This window comes from Lutjanus erythropterus, chromosome 19 (genome assembly GCF_056507025.1).
Source record: "Lutjanus erythropterus isolate fLutEry1 chromosome 19, fLutEry1.hap2, whole genome shotgun sequence".
NCBI classification, from domain to species: Eukaryota; Metazoa; Chordata; class Actinopteri; order Lutjaniformes; family Lutjanidae; genus Lutjanus; species Lutjanus erythropterus.
This window is the reverse complement of record NC_139335.1, coordinates 32,752,307-32,774,785: the sequence shown is the minus strand read 5'-3', so window position 1 is coordinate 32,774,785 and position 22,479 is coordinate 32,752,307. Positions and strand designations below refer to the sequence as shown.

Genomic DNA, 22,479 nt, shown 5'->3' with positions numbered 1-22,479 from the left:
AAATGCAGTTTACTTTTTTAAAGCATACCTTTGTCCGTTTTCTACCCAGACCACTTTGAACACTCATCTGTCCACCAAGACAGACTGACCAAAATTTCAGGTTGTTGCAAAAATATACTTCTTTAATACTATCCCAGTAGTACTGTAAAAATCAACCTCAAAGGCACTTGAACAATGTCTCTTCCCATGTAATTCTTATTGCTGTTAAGTTTTCATCATTCACACTGCACTACTTCACAGTTTTTTGTGCTTTTCACACTGCATATTCATATCCCAGGGCTAAGAGTTGATCCTAGGATAACTTAGCCTTTTTTCACACACACACACACACATTGTGAGCCCAGTGTAAACCTTGGACTGGGGCTGTACGATTCACACTGCACTTCTACTGGCCCTGGATTAAGCATCTGCTTTAACAGCCTTTAGCCTGTTTCACACTAGCACCTTTTTTTTTCAGGGGCTGACACTGTTCCAGAGGAGGGCCTGCAAGCCCTAGGCTGAAATTGGCTTAGCCCAGTTTGGAAAGAGAGATTTTTTTTTTTTAGCCCTTGGCTAAGAAGGGTCTAAGACTGCTTTTAGCCCTGGTTTAAGTACAGAAGACAACAGCTGGACAACTGTGGTATCATGCAAGAAGCTGCAAATTTTATAATGGAGATATTTTTTGTTGCCCTTGCAAAACAAGGGTAATAAATAACAAAAGCAAAATAAACCACAAATTGGCCAAATTGTTATTTTGAATATCATATTGGTTCAGAATTTAACAAGCATGCATATGCATAATAATGATCATTTTATTGTCCATTTGCAGAAATATATTAGGGAAATAACATCTTAATGAGCGAGACTTTATGGTGAGTTTGTTTGGAATGGGGCCATGTCCTGATGTCTTACAGCAATTTTGACAATATGCTGTTCCACTATCTTTTACAACATGCATGCAACTAAACTACATAAACTTTAGTGAAGCCAGTCACTTTAGATGGCTGACAAAATAAAAGACACAGTCCATCAGTTTTACACATTAAGATAAGTTCATCAGTCATGGAGATACTTTGAGCCTGTGAAATCTATTTTTCTGTCCTTTTATGGAGAACAATATAAAATTGCTAGTGGTTTCCTGATGCCACTCTACAGACCTTTTAGTTCTTTTTTAAAAAGTTTTAAAAACTGTTAAGTCAGATACACAAGGAGAAAAAAAGTCCACAATGTTCTTTAAGACCAACTTGAGACATCTCCATTACAAGGTCAGATGGGCATCAGTGTCCCGGTAGAAAATGGGTGGTGTGCTTTAACTTGAGGCTAAAGGAAAGGAAGGAGGTTTTTGAGAGCTGTGGACTGAGTGTCGTCTTAAGAGAGAAGATCTCAGCCGAGTCCAAGCAGTACTGGAGCTACGAGCCTCGTGCAGATCTTTTCAGCGGCTCGCGTCCTTCCACCAAGAGGAGACCCGACCTGAGCGGTCAGCCGAGCTGACCCGGTGAACCCCCGCAGATTTTGAAGTAGAAAATTCTCTATGTGGTAGACTGGTTGCAAAGTATTGTAGGCCATTTTCTGTAGTTAAAGGGGGACGGGGTTGTAGTGGTAATTTGTACATGTTTGTTCTGTTGTTGTGTATAGGATGTGCCTGCTCTGTTGACCATGTCCACACGAGCCGCTGTACGGTTTCAAACACTGATGACAGTGTATGGAGGGACTGGGAATGCCTCACTCCATTAGAGTTTTTTTTTTTTTTTAAATATACTTCACCTGTGGGCTTGAAAAACAAAAAAAAAGTGATTTTTGTATCACTGATGATGGCTATGATAAATGCAAGTACACTTAACATGGGAGAATAGTTTCTTTCAGTCTGTCACGTCTTGCTTCTCTCAGTTATTTCTTATTTTGTCACCTCCTGTCTGATTTTTGCTTTTAACTGTGCAGTGGAGATGGTTGCGCTCATGTCCCACAATACATCTCTTACTGTGGACTCATGGGAAATCTTTCTTTCCACTCCCACCTTAAGACTTTTTGCTCCTCATTTGTAATGCCACTGTATTTGTGTATTTTAAAATTGTGTAAATAAATTAATAAGTACTTGTATATGTTGCTTTTATTGTCATTATTCTTTTGAGTATAAATGGGATATGTATGGGGTGGGCTTGAATATTCTTTTTGTATTTTCTAGCAGCAAATTTGTTAAAAAATCCATTTCTTTGGGAGCAACAGATTACACTTACATTTAGTAAAAGCAGGGATTATTTATCAGGACTACAATTTTAAAATACACTTTAAAATAAAGAAGGATATAAACGAAGACCCAGAGTGGACTCAGTTTATTGCAGGTTACTTTAACTTTTGAGTGTCAAGTGTGAAAAGCTACTTGCATTTTATATTTTAAATGTGCATAATTACAGCTGTTAATCTAGATGTTCATTTCTGCTTAACAAAGGAAGGAATATCTAGACAAACAATGAATAAAACTAACAACAAACATAAAACTAGGGCTTTAGGAAAATACTGATACACCTGAGCATCATGATATTATGTTTTTGATACTATATTGATTCTCAAAACAACAGCATGATATTGTGATACATGACAGGCGCTCTTTTCTCCCCAGGCCGTTTGCTCCAGGACCCCTCCTTGCCAGCACATTTTCCCCTCCGGCTGGCTGCTCCATGTCCCTGAGGAGAGCTTGTTCATGAGCTTGAGTTTAAAAAGAAAAGTTAACATTCTATATTTTCTGCATAAGGAAACCACTAATTAATGTCTGGGTTCATTGTTGTTACCATGCACATAGTGAATAAAGAAGTGCAAAGACACATTTTAGTTTCTTACTTATGACTGAAAGTAATAATATGTGGGAACAATATTTATTTAATATATTAAAGGAGAATAATCCAAGTATAGGTAACACCAGTTTGTTTACTTCCTCCTTGGGCAGAGATGTTTGTGGAACATTATCCAACTTTTTGTTTAGGATAAAACAGCCACAATATATAAAAATGCAAGTTTTCTAACAGCTGGTTGACCAAATCATGTTTTCAACTGGACAAAGTTAACAGAAATCTGAGAAGCAACAAAAAAAAAAAACATTCAAAAAACGCTGATTATAATAGCACATTTTTAAACTTTTGTGATCAGTAGGTATTGCTGGTTTTAGATTTTGAAGGCTTTAAACACTGTTAGTTGTGAATTCTTGTCTGGCACAAGGCTGTGTTTTGACACAGAGCAAGTTCAGAAAATAAAAAATGAAAGCAAATCAAAACATTATCTACATTAGATATATTTCATATATTAAAGTCTCACCAAAAAGTCATGGCATTAATAAGTATTTTTTTTAGTATGACATAATTTCTCCCAGTTCTCCAGATAGGTTGTATTAGTGTATTAGTGTATTGTAAGCTGTGTTCTGCTGCCACCAAGTAACATAAAAACAAACAAATAAATAATTTAATGCAGCTTTAGAGCAGATGGAGGTATCTCTTGAAGGATGTAATGTCAAACCCTAAACGATAGCAGTAAATTATTTTTCTATTATCATTATTGTTGTCATGTCATATATTATATTAATGATGTAATAATAACTTCACTTATATAGCATGCTTAAAAAGCAAAGTGCTTTGACAGACAAAGCAAAAGACACTAAAAACAGTGAAAATTAGAGAACTGTAAAAGAGATCAAAACAGGAAAACAAGAAAAACATGGCAAGAAGAATAAATGAAAACAGAGGAAGGAGAGACATTACATGATATTTATTCAATATAAATAAATAAAAAAGATTGATTGAAAGATTGATATAAGACATTACATAATAACATGTATTATGTCTGTTCTTTCTTTCTTGTTTGTTTTCACACAAAGGCCTGCAGCTTTAAGATCTAATACCAGTCCACACAACACACTGAAGTGTAGGACAGCAGTGTCACAGTGTGACCACTGGGTGGTGCTGTGGGACAACACCTGCGTGCTGCTGCACAGTCAGGACAGTTACACAACAGGTCATGCTGCTCCTCCCTGCAGAAACGTGCAGAGGAAAATGTCCTCAGGATGAGAAGACTGTCTTCAAACCACTAAGAGAGAGGACACAAAGCAAAGAATACAATTTATAGTTTAAGTGTGAATTATGGTTCTGTACATCAAGGACATTTTATGCTGAAATTTGGAGTGTTATTCCTGGGGGAAATGCCTGTGTATGAAGGTAGTGGGGTGTGTGAGTGTGTGGCAGAACACAGAGCACTAACACACATGCTTGCTGTCCAGGGGTAAAGTGGGGCAGTGGGAGTGTTGACGTCAGCAGACCTCAGCCTTTTCCTCACAGCAACAGCACAGTAGTTTATTTATTCCCTGATTGTTAACACTCTGTCAGTCAGAGCATCGCAGGAGAGAGACAGAGCTCAGCAACACACCCCCAGGAGCTCCTGATCAATGTGATTACATCACGAGAGCGTATGTTACACAAACACACAAGAGACTCAACCTGCAACTGTATATCATGTATACAGAGATATCTACAGAAGCCTATATTAAACCAACTCAGTCTCCTCACCTTACAGTTAATTAGTATTCTGTGTTTTACTGAGTAAAAGCCAATCAGGTGTTGTAAGTCTGAACTTCACCTCTGAGCAGTCCCATGGTTGAGGCATAAGGCTGCCAGTCTCTCCACAGCCATGCCAGCACATATCTGAGACATTACAAACAAAATCTTAAATTGTATAACTTTATACCTCACACAGTTTGAGAGATAGTTTGAGAAGCTCAGTTTAACTTCCCACTGACCTGTTGTGAGAGGTGTGTCTCCCATTGTGTTTTTTGGAGATCCACAACAGTCAGAAAAGGTAAGAAATGACTCTATGCCATTCGGAGACCATTCGTCCTCTAGCAGCTGCATCTCTTAGAGGGATAGTTCACAGAAAAATGAAAATTCAGTCATTATCTACTCACCCTCATGCCGACTGTAAATTGGGTTTAGTTTTTTAGTCCAGAAAACTCTGCTGGAGTTTAACATGAACACGGTGTTGCAGAATCTCCCAAACAATGGAAGTGAATGGTGACCAGTTTTCAGACATAAAAAAAGCCTCTACACTGCTCATCTGGTGCAATCCAAGTCTCCTGAATCTTCACTGTAGATGCTTAGCTTGGAGCCACGTGCACATGCACACTGTCTGAACTGGGTGTGTGTGGTGTGATGGTGTGCATGTAAGTCAACAGCATTTCTGTGATTTAGGAGACTTGGATTCCGGGCCAGAACAACTGCTGATGAATGTTGGCCGAATGATCTAGTGTCTGCTTATGAGTCGTAAGAAATCACTAATAACCTTGTAGAAGGTGTAGATGTTTATAACGATTAAATGGAGCAAAATGTTGGGCAGGCAGTGAGACAGGCAGCCACTGAACTCAAAGTCCAGAGTGTGTTATTTCAGAGCAGTGGGCTCTTGTTTTTAGGATAACAGGCTGAACTTTACATTGACAGACAACTGACAGTTATAAACAGCTGATCAACTGACAGAGGAGGACTTGTCATCACTTGTTATTTTCAGTTTATAATGTTGCGTGTCCTGCACTCCTGCAGAGCTCCTGCAAAGCTTCCCCAAGTCTGGGGCGGAGAGACAGATTGTATGTTGTTAAATATGATTTCAACCTCTATGGCTCCAACTCACTATTTGGACCGCTTTACTCATTTTACTACATGCAATTGCTACATGTTGCTCCTTTAAAGTTTCACTAATCATTATGTTTATCAGCTGTATGGAGCATTTTAGCACCTCTTAGCTCACGATATTACTCTTCTGGTCCACAACTTAACTCTTTTATATCATTAACCTTGTCTTTAGACAAAACAGGCAGCTGTTTTCGTTAAAAAGCTCAACAGCAGACAGACTTACATGTTACATGCAGCCTCGATTCAAACAATTCTTTTTTTTTTAAATCTCATTATCTCAAGATTGATCACAAGATAATGAGATCATTGACTTGAGATAACTGAATGAAGCAAAGCTTGCATCCGCTGCCTCTTCTGGGTTCTACAGTCATTAAAGATGCCCTCTAGACATGAATTAAGACATATGTACAAATTGTCTGATTGGAACAATAATGTGTGTCTGATGTGTTTTTTTTTAAAATGTGCAAAGGTTCCATTAAAACAAATCTCCTCATTGACACTATTTTGCAGGGAAGCACACACTGTATTATGGGTTTAGTGTAACCAAAGACGGATTAGTTTAAAGAAATAACCTACAAACAAGCCAGAGCATTTCTTTCCCCCTATAACAGACTGATAATATGTTGAGTTAGAGTTTCTCCAGCTCTGTCAGCGTTGAGGGGATAGATCTTTCTACATATACAGACAAAACTAAATTACTGGCTCACCCCTTTAAGACTAAAACATATATAAGCTATTACTTACTACAGTTTCAAATTTTGTTTTTTATGCTCGAGTAATACAAATGATACAGCTCTTTTTTTGTATGCAGATTATGAAATCTGCATATAAAAAAGGTAACTGTATTTCATTATAGTTAACAGATTTACAACGAAAGACATAATCAGATTACAGATACATTCAGTAAAAATGTGGACTATTAGTAGGATTACAATTTTAATTTAAAGACAGATATCCTACCATACACAGTTCACACAGCTGTCAATTCATTATCATGATCTCTAGAGAAAAAATGATTCACTGGGTGGAAATTTCAACATTTTTTGCTTCTAAATCAATCAATCAATCACTCACTCAACCAACCAACCAACCAACCAACCAACCAACCAACCAACCAACCAACCAATCAATCAATCAATCAATCAATAAATATATTGAGCACAACAAAGGAAAGAACAGCTGGACAAACTAATGAACCTAACAACCAACATGAAACACACTTAATTTGCATCTGTTTTGATAATCAATTGATTATTTGAGTCATTTTTTGAACAAAAAGAAAGAAAATTCTCTGATTCCAGCTTCATAAATGTGAATATTTTCTGGTTTCTTTACTCCTCTCTGACAGTAAACAAGACATTTGAGGATGTCATCTTGGACTTTGGCAAACATTGATCAACATTTTCTGATATTTTGTGGGTGATCAATTAGTGCAGAAAATGATCAACAGATTGGTTAATAATCAAAATAGTCATTACATGAAAGACTTGAAAAAGAGATTATGACAAGATGAATTGTTTTCAGAGTTTTTGTAATAAAAAAAAAAAAAAATCAAATTCTCTAATTTCAGCTTCTTTAAATGTGAATATTTTCTGGTTTCTTCACTCCTCCTACATTTATAACATTTTTTTTTACTAACTGTCAGAATATCTTTTTAAAGTAATCTTCCCAGGCCTGGTGCCAACCAGTCCCAGTCTCCCCTACTGTGCTAATAAAACAAAATGCCAAAAATAGCAGCGAGGATAGCAGTGCTGTCATTGGTTACTGCTGAGTGAAGCCAGTGAGTTGGAGGCAGTAGGACCCAGCAGCATGAGGAATCCCCTGCCCCTGCTGAGGGTCTGCAGGCAGACGTGCAGGAAGAAACGGTGCTCCGGTGCTGAGGCAGGAGGCAGGAGGCAGGAGGAGGGACGACTCTCAGCAGCATCACCGGGCCGGTAAGACACTCAACAGTTTGTCAGTGATCAGATCAAACCTCCGCCTTTCTATTCAAGTGTGGGTCAGTGTTGGGCTGCTGTGACTGAAGCTCGGAGGCGTGCGTCACAGCCACAGGGACGCATGAATATTAATAACCACATTTTATACCTGGGAGCCGTGATGTCGGGATGATTCGTCATTTTTTGAAGCGTGATGTCGTGACAGAGTTGTGACATATGGAGTGCAGCGGCATCCACACACAGCAGCCTCTATAACTGCTCCTCATCATGTGAACGGCGTGTTATAACGTGCACTTCAGGTCAGTCAGCCAGAACAGGTCACAATCTGCTGTTTTAATCTGAAAACCTTTTATTTTGAAATGATATTAATCATCAGCATTCTCAGAGCAATTTAACGATAAAGGCAGAAAAAGTGTTTAACGTGTTTTTCTCCAGCTGTAAACTAAATGATATATCTACTGTGATGAAACACATTAATTCAGGTGTTAATAATCATATTTATTACCAAATTTATACTAAATCAGTGTTTGATGGGTTGAAAATTGCTCAGCACGCCGTCGACTGTTTAAAAAAAGGCTGATCCTGGCCAATGATGAGAGCCAACCAGTGGCAGTCTAATCTGTTATGAAATCTGTATTTTAAAAGAAAGGGTGTTAAGGGTGTCACTTCAGTGTTTGCAAGATTCTGCCATGTGATTCCCTATGCAACTCCAGCAGTGTTTTTTTGTTGGCTGAAAAACTAAACCCGACCTTAAAGCAGTGTGAGAATGAGTAGATAATGACTGAACTTAAATTTTTGGTTGAACAATCCCTTAAATGTGTTTTCTGAGTCATAATCTAAATGATACGACTGTGTTAATATGGATATTTCTTACCAAATTTATAAGAAATATTGGCATTTCATGGGTTGAAAATTGCTCAGCACACTGTCTACTGTTTTAAATAAGGCTGATCTTTTTTTTTTTTTTTTTTTTTTTTAATAAGAATGTTAAGGTCCTTTAATCAGAACTGGGCGGTCCAGCTCACACAGCAGCTCCGGACTCCATCTCCCTTCACTTGACTTTATGTGTAGTTGCTCAAAAATGTAACTGCCTGATCTCTTTACCACACTTTGTAAAACTACTTTGAATCCATACACATTTCCTTGTTGTGATAGACATAGTAGCTTTAAATATCTGACTAAACTCTCACAGCTTTCCTTCACACCCAGCACATTGCAATTGTCTGCATGCTTTAGATTGTTTTCCTTAGAGGTACTTTGTTGTCTTTGTGCAGCTTTTTTCTCAGAAAGCCTTTAAAGCTGCATTAAATGTTTTTTTTTTTGGCAACTTGGTGGCAGTTAAAATCTGGCATATTATTGTACTATAAAGGTGTTCTATGAAGCAAATATGTTAGCAACTGCTTATGTGTAAATAACATGGATTTATTATTAAGACCTGGATACTTGACAAAAAGATGGTTCTTATTCAGTTCAGTGAGAATTACTCACCTGATGCATACTAGGGCTGCAACTATCGATTATTTTCAGTCGATTGATTGGTCAATTTTTCTTTTGATTAATTGATTAATAGTTGTTTGGTCTATAAAATGTCAGAAAATTATGAACTATGTTTCCCAGACATGATGTCCTTAAATGTCTTGTTTTGCTCAAAACCAAAAGATATTCAGTTTACTGTCAGAGAGGAGTAAACAAACCAGAAAATATTCACATTTAAGAATTTCGACTTTCTTTCTTAAAAAATGACTCAAATCGATGAATCAGTTGTCAAAATAGTTGATTAATAATCAATTTCTTCTTGCAGCTTTAACATGTTTTCTAGTGTCCGGGTTTACTGTGACAGATTTTTAAATCACTTTTCTCAGTTCTAGTAAAGTTATACAGAAGAGGGAAAATGCTTTTTTGGCAGCAGGGGAAGTTTTTGCTGCGGTACTGAAAGTGGCCACTGGGAGAAACTGGAAACAAGTCTGAGTGACAACACCATATCTAGTTCTGTTATGCATCCAGTGTTTTCCTTACCATTGTCTTGGGGCAGCCTGTGCCCAAAACGAGTGAGAGAAGAGTTTTCTGGCCAGAAAACCAAAACAATGGGCTAAAAGAGGCTAAAATGTTCCAGGAATCTACAGAGTTTGGTGGTAAGTCTATTGATTTGTACTGTAACCTGAGCATCAGGAATAAAAATCAGCTGAGCTATATTGTAAATGTGGTTTGTAAGGTGATAGGTTTCTCAAAACCCACCTGAAGGCCACCTTCGACCAGCAGGTTCCCTGCAAGCCCATGGTCTGCATTTGACTGCTCAGACCTGCCCCTTCACTGTGAGTTTGAAACTCTTCCATCAGGCCGTAGATTTAGACTCAAGTCCAACACATGTAAAATCTCCTTCTTTCCTTTTGCAATAACCATTTGCAGCTGCTTGCTGCTGGAACAATACCAAAGATATACTCTGTGATTTCTTCAGTGCATCCATTACCTTGCGAGGCAGCTGGATTTGTGAGATCCCAAGATCACATGAGAATTCATCTGGCCAGGCCTCAAGTTATCTGTTTGTTTCTGCACCAAAAGTGGTGCAGCCAATCAGTGCCCTCAGAGGGACTGCTGGCAGCTACGGGTGTGGTCTTAGGTGTGGCAACATGGAAGAGACTCGTCAGAACTGGAGAGTATTACTTCATTAAAAGAAGAGCAAAGAACAACACTGAAGGCTTTTCTCAATGGAAAAGATATATCCTCTCTTCTCCTGACTGACTTTGGCAAGAGTTCGATCTGATTGGTTGACGTTGGCCCGTATTAGATGTGTTAGACAGATGGTTCCTCTAATCACCCGCCAAGTGTTTTTTGAAAGTGCCTGCCCTTTTCCAAACAGTTTCTACGGATGACTTCACAGATGGTTCTGTGTAACAAACCATCTGGTGTGTCAGGTTACTATATCCGATACTGTCCCCTAATTTACAGGTCAGGGAAAAGTTTCAAATGTCAAGACTGGGCCTTGGGAACATTTGTGGAATTAGGGTGACTATTGCTGGAATGAAAATAGAGTGTACCTGAGTTGTTGCAATGAGCGAAGCAGCATCAATCAGTCATAGTTTTGGCACAGACTGATATCCAAGGTGACTCAGAGACAGCAGTGATGTTTTTTCAGAGCTGTGTGTAATAATGCAGCATATTGCTCCAGGGACTGACTGAAACACACAGGCTCTGGTGGTCCATATTTAGGCTGGTCACGTCACATTCCCGTCCAGGCTTGAAATCATCACGTTACCCGGAGACACTGGATTGCCAGCCATTCTGGCCTGAGCCCAGATCGGCATTTCTACCCACACAAGTCGTTCCTTCAGCTTTTCAACAGGTTGTAAATTAGCTGATGGAGCCACAAGCCATTTCCTCACTGTCCAAACAATAGCTGATTGTCTTCACTGCTTTGATTTGTAGAAATTCAGAGAGAGACGTATTCCCTAGGGCTTAAGATGTTAACAAAGGTACAACAAAAGCCTTCTGGCCACCATCTTTTGCATGATTTGGACTGAAATGCACACACATACACATAAACCTGCATGGGGGGGTGGGGGTGGGGGGTTGCTAATGTGTGGTCATGGCAGTAAAAGCCATGTCTGACTCCACATACCCAGTGGAAAAATAAATCAAACAGTTTATTAGTAATTCACATTTGCTACTTACTGCTGGCCTGTAAATACTGACTGGAAAGTGATGAGGGAACATGTTACAGTTTATGGGTTCAACTGCTAAAGACTGAGCGTTCAATTTAGATCTCTAAATTTGACCATATTTATGCCTTTTCATGGTGGAAAGCTGTGATTGATATTAGGAGATTTGCAGCCAGAGGAAAGGAACAATGGAGGTACAGTTTCTTTTTGAGGACTTGAATGAAGTGTGGAAGCTTGATATTATATTTGAATGATGCCACTCTTGAAAGAACACCCCTGCATAAGTCTGTGCCCCACCCCAGTTAAAAAAGTCTGGAAACACCCCTGCTCATTATGGCTCATTATGACTCCACCACCAGACCAACTTCAAGTTTTTACTCAGCTTTAACTATATTTGCACGTATTCTTGTAATTTTAGGATGCAGTGGGCCAAAACAGATGAGACCAACAAGACCTTTTTAGGGCTAGACATTAGAATGTTCTTGACTGAGTCTGACACCTGACCTCAGTTCCATCTATCGTGTGTTTTACTGCTGAAGAGCAGACTGAAGGCAGCTCCAGTCCCCACGCCACCCTCACTGAAACAAACAGGAAGCAAGGATGACTGCTGGCAGCACAGACGTGACAGCAGCTGCAGATGTCTGTAGGATGAACCCTTCATGAAAAGGGATTAGGACCTGTTATCAAATATAATAACTCATGTCATATGAATGTTGGTCTCATAAAATAAGCAGACTATGTATCAAAAGGACTGCAATGACTGCAGTGTTCATGTAATATAACTGTAAACAGTCAGTGTGGTAATCTTGCAGTCTTTGTTTCTTTATAAATCAAATGTTCTGGAGTACAGAGCCAAGACAATAGAGCTGCAGCTAATGATTATTTTCATTATCAATTAATCAGTCCATTTTTTTGATTAATTTATTAGTTATTTAGTCCATAAAATGTCAGAAAATGATAAAAATGTTGACCAGTGTTTCCGCAGCCCAAGGTAACATCCTCAAATCCATGTTTTGTCCACAACCCAAAGATATTCAGTCATAGAGTCACCGAATAGAGAGTCACTCACTGTCATAGAGAACAAAAGAAACCACAAAAGGTTCACACTGAGAAGCTGAATTGTTAAGCTTTGAGAGCTTCTCAAGCATTTGAGAAACTCTCTTTTTTGAGAAACTCTCTTTTTTCTTAAAAATATTTTATGTTCCTAGAGTCCTAAGTTCCCAAGGTCCACTGCCCCCACTATCCTACTGAATGTTTCCAGGGTCCTATGTACCCAGGGTCCTACGTTCCCAAGATCCTATGTTCCTAAGGTTCTGTGTTCACAGCATTGTATGTTCTATGCTAACCCCTATTCCTAACCCATTATATGCTACAATATATAGAGCTAGGAGAACACAACCTGGGAATATAGATACACTCTTTACAAAAACAGCTTCCCAGCCAGTGTCAGTTTTGCCAGCCATCAGATTTTAGCTAGCTAATTAAACTAAAGTTAGCTCCAAAACACCACCTCCAGCTGAATCTTACTTCAAGTGGACCCGTTTTAAAACAGGTACCCCATAAAAGGGATCTTATATACAGTATGCACTTGGCTATAACTCAAATGACTAATCAATTCAATCAGTTGGTGATTAATTAATAATAAATAGTAATCACAGTAATCTAGTAATCATCCTAACACTTTACTTCTTTACCCTGTGATTGCCTTAATGTCCATTATATCACACTTTACACCATATAGACAATCTATTTTAAAAAGAGAATTTGAAAATGTAAATGACTGAATGTTACAGGGCACATAACCAATGACCTTGGGAACACAGGGCCCTGCAAACATAGGACCCTGGGAACATAAAACTTCGGAAACAGAGGTCCCTGAGAGCATAGGATCTTTGGGACATAGGACCCTGGGAACATAGTCCTTTTGGAGCATAGGACCCTGGGACATAGCCCCTGGTTAACATATGATCTTGAGAACACTGGACCCTAGGAACATAGGACTTTCTGAACATATGATCTTGGGAATATAGGACCTTGGAAACAGAGGACCTTGGGAACATAGGATCTTGGGATCAAAGGACCTTGGGAACATAGGCCTTTGGGAACACAGGCCCCTGAGAACATAGGAACTTTGGAACATAGGCCCTTGGGAACATAGGGCCCTTGGAACATAGGCCTTTGGGAACATATGATCTTAGGAACATAGGCCCCTGGGAACACAGGACCTTTGGAACATATGATCTTGGGAATATAGGACCTTGGGAACAGAAGACCTTGGGAACATAGGATCTTTGGAACATGGGATTGTAGGAACATAGGACCCTGGGAACATAGGGCTTTGGGAACATATGATCTTGGGAACATAGGACCTTGGAAACACAGGACTTGGGAACAGAGGACCCTGGGAAGATAGAGCATGGGGAGACCACATTATGTGCTATATAAATCTGGAGAACACAGGAATGATCAAATGTTTTGATACCACGGAAATCATGGACCCACTGTATCAAAATGACTACATGATGACTACATGATGACTAAAATAACTGTTTTTGCTTTGTGGTTCTTTGTGTTAGTTCGTGTTGGGTGTCGCTCCAATGTCAGTGCTCCAGGAAATCTCCCACCCTTCGCTCAGCCAATGAGCAATATTTGACAGCAGGACTACTGAGCACATCATGTCTCACTGTGAAGATTTCTGAGGAGAACACGTCAGAACCTGTGTAAGTCGCTCTGATGCAGTGTTAGCCATCACTGCTCTGCATTACTACACACACATAAATATAGATCTGTGCTGAATCATGCTTTTGTTGATTTTTCTTCCAGCTTCTCTGTCTGCCTCCATTAAAACACTGCCCTAGAGCACCATGGGAGGCGTAGTGGTGGACACGGGTGCAGGAGTGGTGAAGGCTCCAGATGGAGGGTGGGGCTGGGCAGTGCTGGCAGGCTGTTTTGTTATCACAGGTTTCTCATACGCTTTTCCTAAAGCGGTCAGTGTATTTTTCAAAGAGCTGATCAGGGAGTTTGGGGTGGGATACAGCGACACGGCCTGGATCTCCTCCATACTGCTGGCCATGCTCTATGGCACAGGTAGGCCGGAACTGGCTTTTATTACTTTACATAATTGTTATGTATTCTTATGCCATTTTTGTCTTGTTACATTATATTCTTCTTGTTACCTCTTTTATGTCATTTTCATCTTGTTAAGTCTTGTTACATAGTTTTCATCTCATTTCATCTTTTACATCATTTTTGTCTTGTTACATTTCGTATCATTTTCATATTGAAACATCTTGTTGCGCCATTTTAGTTGCATCCTTTGTGTCATTTTCTTCATGTTTTGTATTGTTACATTGTTTTCTTGTTTTCTGTCTTACACTTAATTACTTTTGCATCATTTTTGTCCTGTTGCATCTTTCATGTCATTTTCATCTTGTTACGTCTTTTACATTGTATTCCTTTTATTACACGTTGTATATAATTTACATCTTTGTTATGTCTTTTATGCTGTTTTTGCCTTGTTACGTCTTTAATGTAATTTTTGTCTTGTTACATCCTTTTTCTTGCTTTCTTCTTGCATTTAAACTAAAGTAACAAGCCTATTTTGAAAATGTAAGGAGGAGAAAATGCAGATAGAGTGAGACAGGAAGATGTAAACCACTCTCATGTCTGCACGGTAAATATGGAACTGGAGCTAGCAGCCAGTTAGCTTAACTTAGTACACAAACTAGAAACAGATAGTATAGACAGTAGAGATAGACAGTAGTATTCTTTTAATGAAATTGTGGGCATTCAGCTCAGTCATTCCACTTGTTTGATCAAGTGTGTTAAGAAATAAGAAAACAGCAAACAAACTACTCTACTACTGTAACAGGTGTATTTTGGACCCAAGTGCAGCACACAGAACAACTGGGATAATAGGTTAAGACCTTTAATAAGGCACAGGCAAACAGGAATGTGGGCAGACCAAAATACACAGGTAACAGTCCTTAGTAGAGTCACTGAGTTGAGCTGGCAGACGAAGCAGAGGAGCAGATGAGGAGCGTACAGCAGGGAAGTCGGGACCAGGTAGAGAAGTCAGGACCAGATGAGACAGCGATGACAGACGGACGCACCAAGCAGCCACAGGGACAGGCAGGCAGAAACCAGGAATGCAGGGACAGAACTCACGGTCAGGGACAGAAGGCTGAGGTGAACATCCGGAACCAGGAAAGGCAGGAGAGTCAGGCGGGCAGGGTAGGCAAACAAGAAAACAATCCAGGAAAAAGGGGTGTGAAAAGAGTGTGTTACCCTTTATCCAGGTCCTCTGTGCAGTGTGCTGGTGAACCGTTTCGGCTGTCGTCCAGTGATGATGGTGGGCGGACTCTTTGCCTCTCTGGGAATGATCCTGGCCTCCTTCTCCACCAGCATCATCCATATCTACCTCTCCGCTGGAGTCATTACAGGTCTGACTGGCTGCTGGAAGTTTCCCTCCTCCCTTCATACTGACAACACTGAGATTGTAACATTAGAATACATCCATTAGATGTAACTCACACTATTGAAGCTTGTTGCATTTTGAATTGAGAGAACACTGTGGATTTTGTCCCCCATGCTGTTCATTTTTAGCCAGGGTTGGGAGGGTTACTTTAAAAATGTATTTCAATACAGTTACTAATTACTTGTTAAAAAATATAGTCAGTAATGTAATCGAGTATCACAGTATTAAAGTAATGTAACTTTATTACTTTCAGTTACTTTTGTATTACCTCACAAGGATGAATCGATTCATTAATTCTGTTACAAACTTGTCACTTGGAAAAAAGGGACTAAACATGTGGAACACACAGACATAAATCTGTAATGATTACATTCGTTATCATTTAATCTGTTGAACATGACATCAGAAAATAATGAATAAAGTCCAAGATGACGTCCTCAAATGTCTTGTTTTGTCCACAACTCAGAAATAGTCAGTTTACTGTCAGAGAGGAGTAAACTAACCAGAAATTATCCACATTTTAGAAGCTGAAATCAGAGAATTTGGACTTTTGTTTAATTAAAAAAAATGACTCAAAATGATTAATCAAGTAATAAAATAGTTGCAGATTAATTGAATAGTTGATTAACAATAGATTAATTGTTGCAGCTCAAAGTGTGTTATGTTTGTTATAAGGTTTGTCCAGCTGTTCCTTCCTTTGTTGTGTGCAATTTACTGTTTGATTTGAAGACAAAAAACTTACAAATCCCTGTTTGCACCAAACCAACAGATCTGGTGTTAGATGCTTAATGTAAGTTTGAATAAAGAAAATAAAAGAATATAAAAGCTTTCTTTCCTTTGCTGCAGGTTTGGGGTTAGCCTTGAACTTCCAACCATCTCTAATTATGCTCAACCGCTACTTCAGTGAGAAGCGTCCTCTGGCCAATGGGCTATCAGCAGCAGGAAGCCCTGTGGCCCTGTGCTGCCTCTCACCACTGGGCCAGGTCCTCCAGTACCAGTACGGGTGGAGGGGAGGCTTCCTCATCTTAGGTGGCGTTCTACTCAACTGCTGCGTGTGTGCGGCCCTAATGAAGCCTCTGGTCCCTCCAAAGACGCTCAAGGCTAAGGACCCAGAGCAGGACAATGAAGAAGAAAAAGAGGGGGAAGAGAAGAAGAAGAAGAAGCCCAAGGCCAAACTGCTGGACTTCTCTGTGTTTAAAGACTGCGGCTTTGTCATCTACACAGTGGCGGCGTCCATCATGGTGCTGGGGCTGTTTGTGCCTCCAGTGTTTGTTGTGAGCTACGCTAAGGAGCTTGGGAATGAGGACACCAAATCAGCCCTGCTGCTCACTATCCTGGGCTTCATTGACATTTTTGCCCGGCCCACGTGTGGTGTGATTGCCGGACTGAAATGGGTGCGGCCTCGTTGCGTCTATCTCTTCAGCTTTGCGTTGATCTTCAATGGAACCACTGACCTCATTGGATCGCAGGTGGGTGAATGCTTGCTCTTTATGAACTGCAAAGAAAAAGCTCCATCCACTGATGTGAAACCTAAATGTGTGTTGCTCTTTCCTCAAATATTATATACGTTCCCAGGCCAAGGACTATGGATCGCTGGTGGTGTTCTGCATCTTCTTTGGCGTTTCCTATGGCATGGTGGGCGCCCTGCAGTTTGAGGTTCTCATGGCAATAGTTGGTACTGAGAAGTTTTCCAGTGCGATTGGCCTGGTCCTGCTCATGGAGGCCATTGCTGTGCTGGTGGGGCCACCTGGTGCAGGTCAGTGATCACAAAACTACATAGTGAACATGTTGGACTTAAATGTATGTAAACTAGCATTTTTTCTGTGTGGTTCTCCCATTTTATCCCGTTTCTCCGTCTTCTATCTCAGGCCGGCTTCTTGATGCCACCAAGAACTACATGTATGTCTTCCTGCTGGCAGGAAGCGAGGTGGTCCTCTCAGCTTTGGTTCTGGCAACTTGCAATTTCCTGTTTATCAGAAAGAAATCCTCGACACCAGCAGACAAGCTTGAGAACATCACAGTGACAGACGACGCCAAGACAGAGATGTGCAGCGGACCTGCAGAGATGAATGATGGGGAGGAGAAAGGAGCAAGAGAGGAACAAGAGAAGGAGGCAGATAAGGAGGTGGTGAAGGAGTTAAAGGAAGAGGGAGAGGAGACAGACAAAGAAAAAGTAGAGGAGGTCAGGCCAGAAAGCGTAACTGTGGACTCACAGGAAGTAGAAAGGTTCTTGAAAGAGCCGCAACAAAATGGTGACATGGCCGTCAGTCCTGAAACATGCCTGTGAGCTGGAACTCTGGACGAGATTACCTGCAGGTTATACTCATTCCTTTTTTAAAATAACCCAATGACAGGATGAAGTGTACTTCCAAGTGTTCTACTGAGAACCCCATTGGCTAGTTTTGCTTTCGGCATCATCGAGTGTTTAATCCAGGTGTTCATGTTTGTCGTTTGCGGGGGGGTGGGGCTGATTCGTGTCACTGCCATATGATTGGTGTCACTGCCAGTAAGAGTTGTCAGCAATGCTTTATCACTAGATGTTTTGAAATGTGGCTAATAGTGTAGGATTCAGTTACAGCACTGCCTTGTGTACACAGTTTATAACACAAGTTTTATTTTGATGCAGCCACCAGCAAATAAAGGTAAGGGATCATTTGATGGTGTTCTGTATTCTAAGTGTCAACAAATCCCATGAAAAGACAACTACAGATTGGCGAGCTTTTAGTTGTATCTAGTGCAATAAATTTATTGTTCATTGTTCCTGTAAATAAGCAATAAAATGAACCAGCAATCAGTTTATTCTACTAAAGGCCTGGTTATATCAGAAAGTGGAAACATTAGATTCATTCATGCATCCTTGTGAAAAAAGGGAATGCTAAAACCTTGGTGGCATAATAATTGCTATCAGGCTAACCACTAACACGCTAGCCAGCCAGGAAAATGTTAACACTAGTCAGTCACAGTGACCGTCTGAGCTTGTTAGCAGGTTTGCTAACTGTTAGTTAGCAAACCAGTCTTTAGTGGAGTGGTTTGTCCTCCAGCAGAGTAGGATCAGTGTTAAATGTGTGATAGCATATATAAGAAGATTAGTTTAAAAAAGACACACACACACACACACACACACACACACACACACACACACACACAAATATATATATTAACAGAATGTGAAGAAATAGCAGTTTTGATGTTATGTCAAAGACATCAGTGTTGCGGAGATATCCACTGACATTAGCAAGCTAACCAGCTAGCACTAGGCGCATCTTATCTCATAATTGCAAATTTAAATAAAGGTACATGGTGCAACACGGTTAAAAAGCTAAGGTGGTTTCCTTTGGGTCTCAGCATAGTCAAGATGTTTTGCTGATGGTCAAAACACAATTTCGTGTGTCAAATTTCACCATAGTTTATCTTTGTCTCACAAGCAATCACTTCATCATGGCAATTTTACAGACATTAATTAATTTCCCTGCTAAATTTTGTTTTAAAAGCTGGCATAGCAAATTCTGCCTATGTAGCCAAAGCCTGAAATAACTTATTTGCGTTTTTAAAGATTTACCTCTGCAGGAGGAACCAATAGGCTTGAGATTCACTGAAAATGTGGGGAAATCAAAAGCCTCATTCACACACGCAGCCTTTCCCAGAAATGTTCCAGTATTTTCCCTGCAAGGGATCATGTATGAATGAGAGGCAGAATCGATTTTCTGGGAAATCTGCACTTGCAATTTCCCACTTCAAGACTCAGTAGCATTCCAGGGCTTAAAGAGTGTTGAGGGATGATGTTGTCAGTCTTTTCATTGGATTTGTTGACAGTTAAAGAATATAGAATCGTGCCAGCCTTATCTATTTTTTTTAGAGGCTGCTTTTTCTTACAGTGTGTCAGAGTCAGAGCAGCTTAGCTGTGTAGGTAGGAAAACCTTTCTATTAATGCTTGGAATGGTTAATGTTTGCTGTGAAAAAGTTTGAAAAGCTCGTAATTCCCTGAAGTGTCTTCCCCTATGATCAGGACCCTCACAGTCAGGGCAGGTTAGATGTTTCAGTGAGAGGTGGTTTGTGTTGTATCAGTATTAACTGGTTGCTACATGCATGAGTGTCAGTGATGCAGTTGTTTGAAGATTGTTGTTGGTCTTGTGGTTGCTTTGTGATTCCTCCATGGATTATAAGCAGGGCCCAAATATTCCCCACATCTTTGTTATGGTCTCATGAGGTATTTACAGTCTTTTAGATTCACTTTTACTCAACAGACTTTGCCTATGAAAAGTACTTAACTATATGTGTGTGACTGGCTACCTGCTGATAAGATTATGTGAATTGACATTTGCATTCATCCCCAAAAAGCACCAAGTTTCAAGATCAAATGGCTTACTGCTGGAGGGGCAATTACTTTCTCCTCAAAGTCATGTTGCCTACATGCTCTGTATTGTCTGTACTGTTGTGTGCTTCAGTGGATATTAAAGGGAAATTTAGTTTAATTGTTTTTCAGTTTCGCAGAAGTTGTAATATGTAATCAGAACTAACAGACAGTGGAATGATGGCTGAAAATTTGAAGAGGAAGTAAAGTAAAATAACTGAATTTTCTTTTAAGATGATTTAGACAAACAATAATTTATACTAATGCATCAAGTTTTGGTAGACTGTCCTGATATCAGGCTCCACTTGTACTTGCATCATTCAGCGTTGTGTTTGTTTTAAGTTGTAAGTTTTAAGTTTTAAGTACAGAAAATAAGCATCCAATGCTGCAGTACCCCTCTGCTTTAGCATCTTTCAGCTCATTGTTTTGGTTGCACAACCCATGACTTTGCTGTTTTTGGTGGCCTCTCACAGCTCTCATTGGCCTTGTTTGTGTGGTAGAAACAGCAGGCAGCTGTTTTCAGAGAAAAAGCTCGACCCCCTGTACACTACCTGCTCAGCATCAAACAGCAGACAGACACAGTTAGCAACCAGCTGGGGAACATGGTGGAACATGTTGCAGCTAAAGATACAGAGATTTTTATCAGGGGGTGGTGGAGACCAGACCAGAGCTAAAAGAGGAGTAAATATTTGACTTACATTCCTTGGGTGGCTAAACACAACTCCAGTTGAATGCTAATGCTCTGCTCTGTGTCTGCTAGATATGTAATACATGTTCATAACATCGGATTTTAACAACTAGTTCCGCTCCGCAAGTGGACAAAACTTAAATTATTGCTCCTTCAAGTTTCACCACAGATCTTTCAGTTATTAATTTGAGTGTAGGGTATGTATAAAGAAATACTCCATACTGACACTGGAGCACTCACTGTTTTCAGTGATGGGTTCTAAACTAAGAAATATACTGATGTGTTTTATTTTTCTGTCTTGGTAAAAATTAGATGAAAATATCAAGTTGCAGAGATAACTTTAACACTAGAAGTGCCAGAATCCCATAACTACTAGAACGACCATAAGCCATGTTTGACTTCCACACTCCATTATCTCTCATGATAAATACCAGACAAAGAGATTGATGTATTTATTCTGTTAATTCATATTAAAAAAAAAAAAAAAAAAAGAAATACACCAAAATGTAAATTTTTTAATTAAAAAAATATATATATTTATCAAGACGCACCCATCATATGTAGTGAACTGTAATGATTTGAGAGCTGCAACACAAAAATTCAGTGAGTCATAGGTGCTGAGACAAAACATGTTACAACCATCCCTGGTATCCCCTACTCTATTCTTAATTGAGTCTAATTAGTTAATTATTTCTTTTTTAATGTCAGGAAACTGGAAATCAAGACCACTTGTAAAGAGACAATGATATCTGCTAAGAAACCGAGATATGCATAAGATGCATAACTTATGTTCTAGTGTTACAGGTCAGTGTAAAGGTTATAGTGGCATCTAGTGGGAAGGTTGTCGACTGCAGCCAACTGAATACCACTTGCCTCACCGTCCCCTTCCAAGTTTGCAGAACTATGCTGGCCTAGGAGCAATCAGTTTTTATTTATTTTTTTCTTAACAAAACAATTCTTTTTTTCAGGTGATTATAATGAAAACACACTTATGAATATTTTATTTAATTTCTGTCACATTCTGCCAATAGATCCCCTAAATTTTACATACTGGTCCTTTAAGTAACAGCTTTAAAAGAATGGGCGACACATCATTTTGCACAGGAAACACTGCTGTTTTTCCTTACACTCTCCTCAGAGAAAATGTAATGAGATTAAAATGAAAAGAGAAAACATCATTCAACAGACTTGTTGTCATTACAGACAGGCATTTATTTATTTATTTCATAGCACACTCATAGTTATTGGTGACTGATGCATTTTCAGGGAAACTGCACAGAATGTAAAACAACAGCTGGGTGAATGATGCATCTCTCAGTATCCATGGTGACGGGTGATTTCGACAGTGTAGAGCAGCGAGTGAGACTTCCTGTGAGGTGTCACTCAGCATACGAAAGGAACACACTGTCTTTATTTTACCATTATTCAAAGAAGCTGGTCAGAAGGACAGTCTATCAAAACAATCCACCTGCAATAACTGCAAGATAATAAAAAAGCTTTATTTTATTTTTTGAATGATTCTATGACTGGTCATTAAATATTATATTTTGTATTTATTTTCAGACATTGTAGAATATTTTATTCTAATGATATCATGATCTTTTCTATCTTTATTTTGTCTTTTCTTATAAAAATGTGATTCACTGTGATTTGAATGTGTCGATGTGATAAACCTGCAGTCAAACCGTGGTTGAGAAATGTGTCTACAGTGAAACAAAACCTCACATCTGAACC

The 22,479-nt window shown here is 39.5% G+C and overlaps 1 protein-coding gene across 1 annotated transcript; it reads left to right on the top strand.

The window, feature by feature from the left end:
- The first annotated feature begins 7,520 nt into the window (after nt 1-7,520).
- On the top strand, nt 7,521-21,258 carry slc16a3a (solute carrier family 16 member 3a). Its single transcript, XM_084744500.1, has 7 exons — nt 7,521-7,573; nt 13,806-13,949; nt 14,053-14,316; nt 15,528-15,671; nt 16,553-17,175; nt 17,282-17,462; nt 17,575-21,258. Exons 3-7 carry the CDS (start codon nt 14,094-14,096, stop codon nt 17,991-17,993), a joined length of 1,590 nt encoding a protein of 529 aa, XP_084600626.1. The 5' UTR covers nt 7,521-7,573; nt 13,806-13,949; nt 14,053-14,093; the 3' UTR covers nt 17,994-21,258.
- Nucleotides 21,259-22,479: the final 1,221 nt, after the last annotated feature.

Coding starts and splice junctions, on each gene's coding strand:
- slc16a3a (XM_084744500.1), top strand. CDS start 14,094: ATGGGAGGCGTAGTGGTGGACACGGGTGCAGGAGTGGTGAAGGCTCCA. Junction 15,672..16,552: donor CTCCGCTGGAGTCATTACAG/GTCTGACTGGCT, acceptor CCTTTGCTGCAG/GTTTGGGGTTAGCCTTGAAC. Junction 17,463..17,574: donor GGTGGGGCCACCTGGTGCAG/GTCAGTGATCAC, acceptor CTTCTATCTCAG/GCCGGCTTCTTGATGCCACC.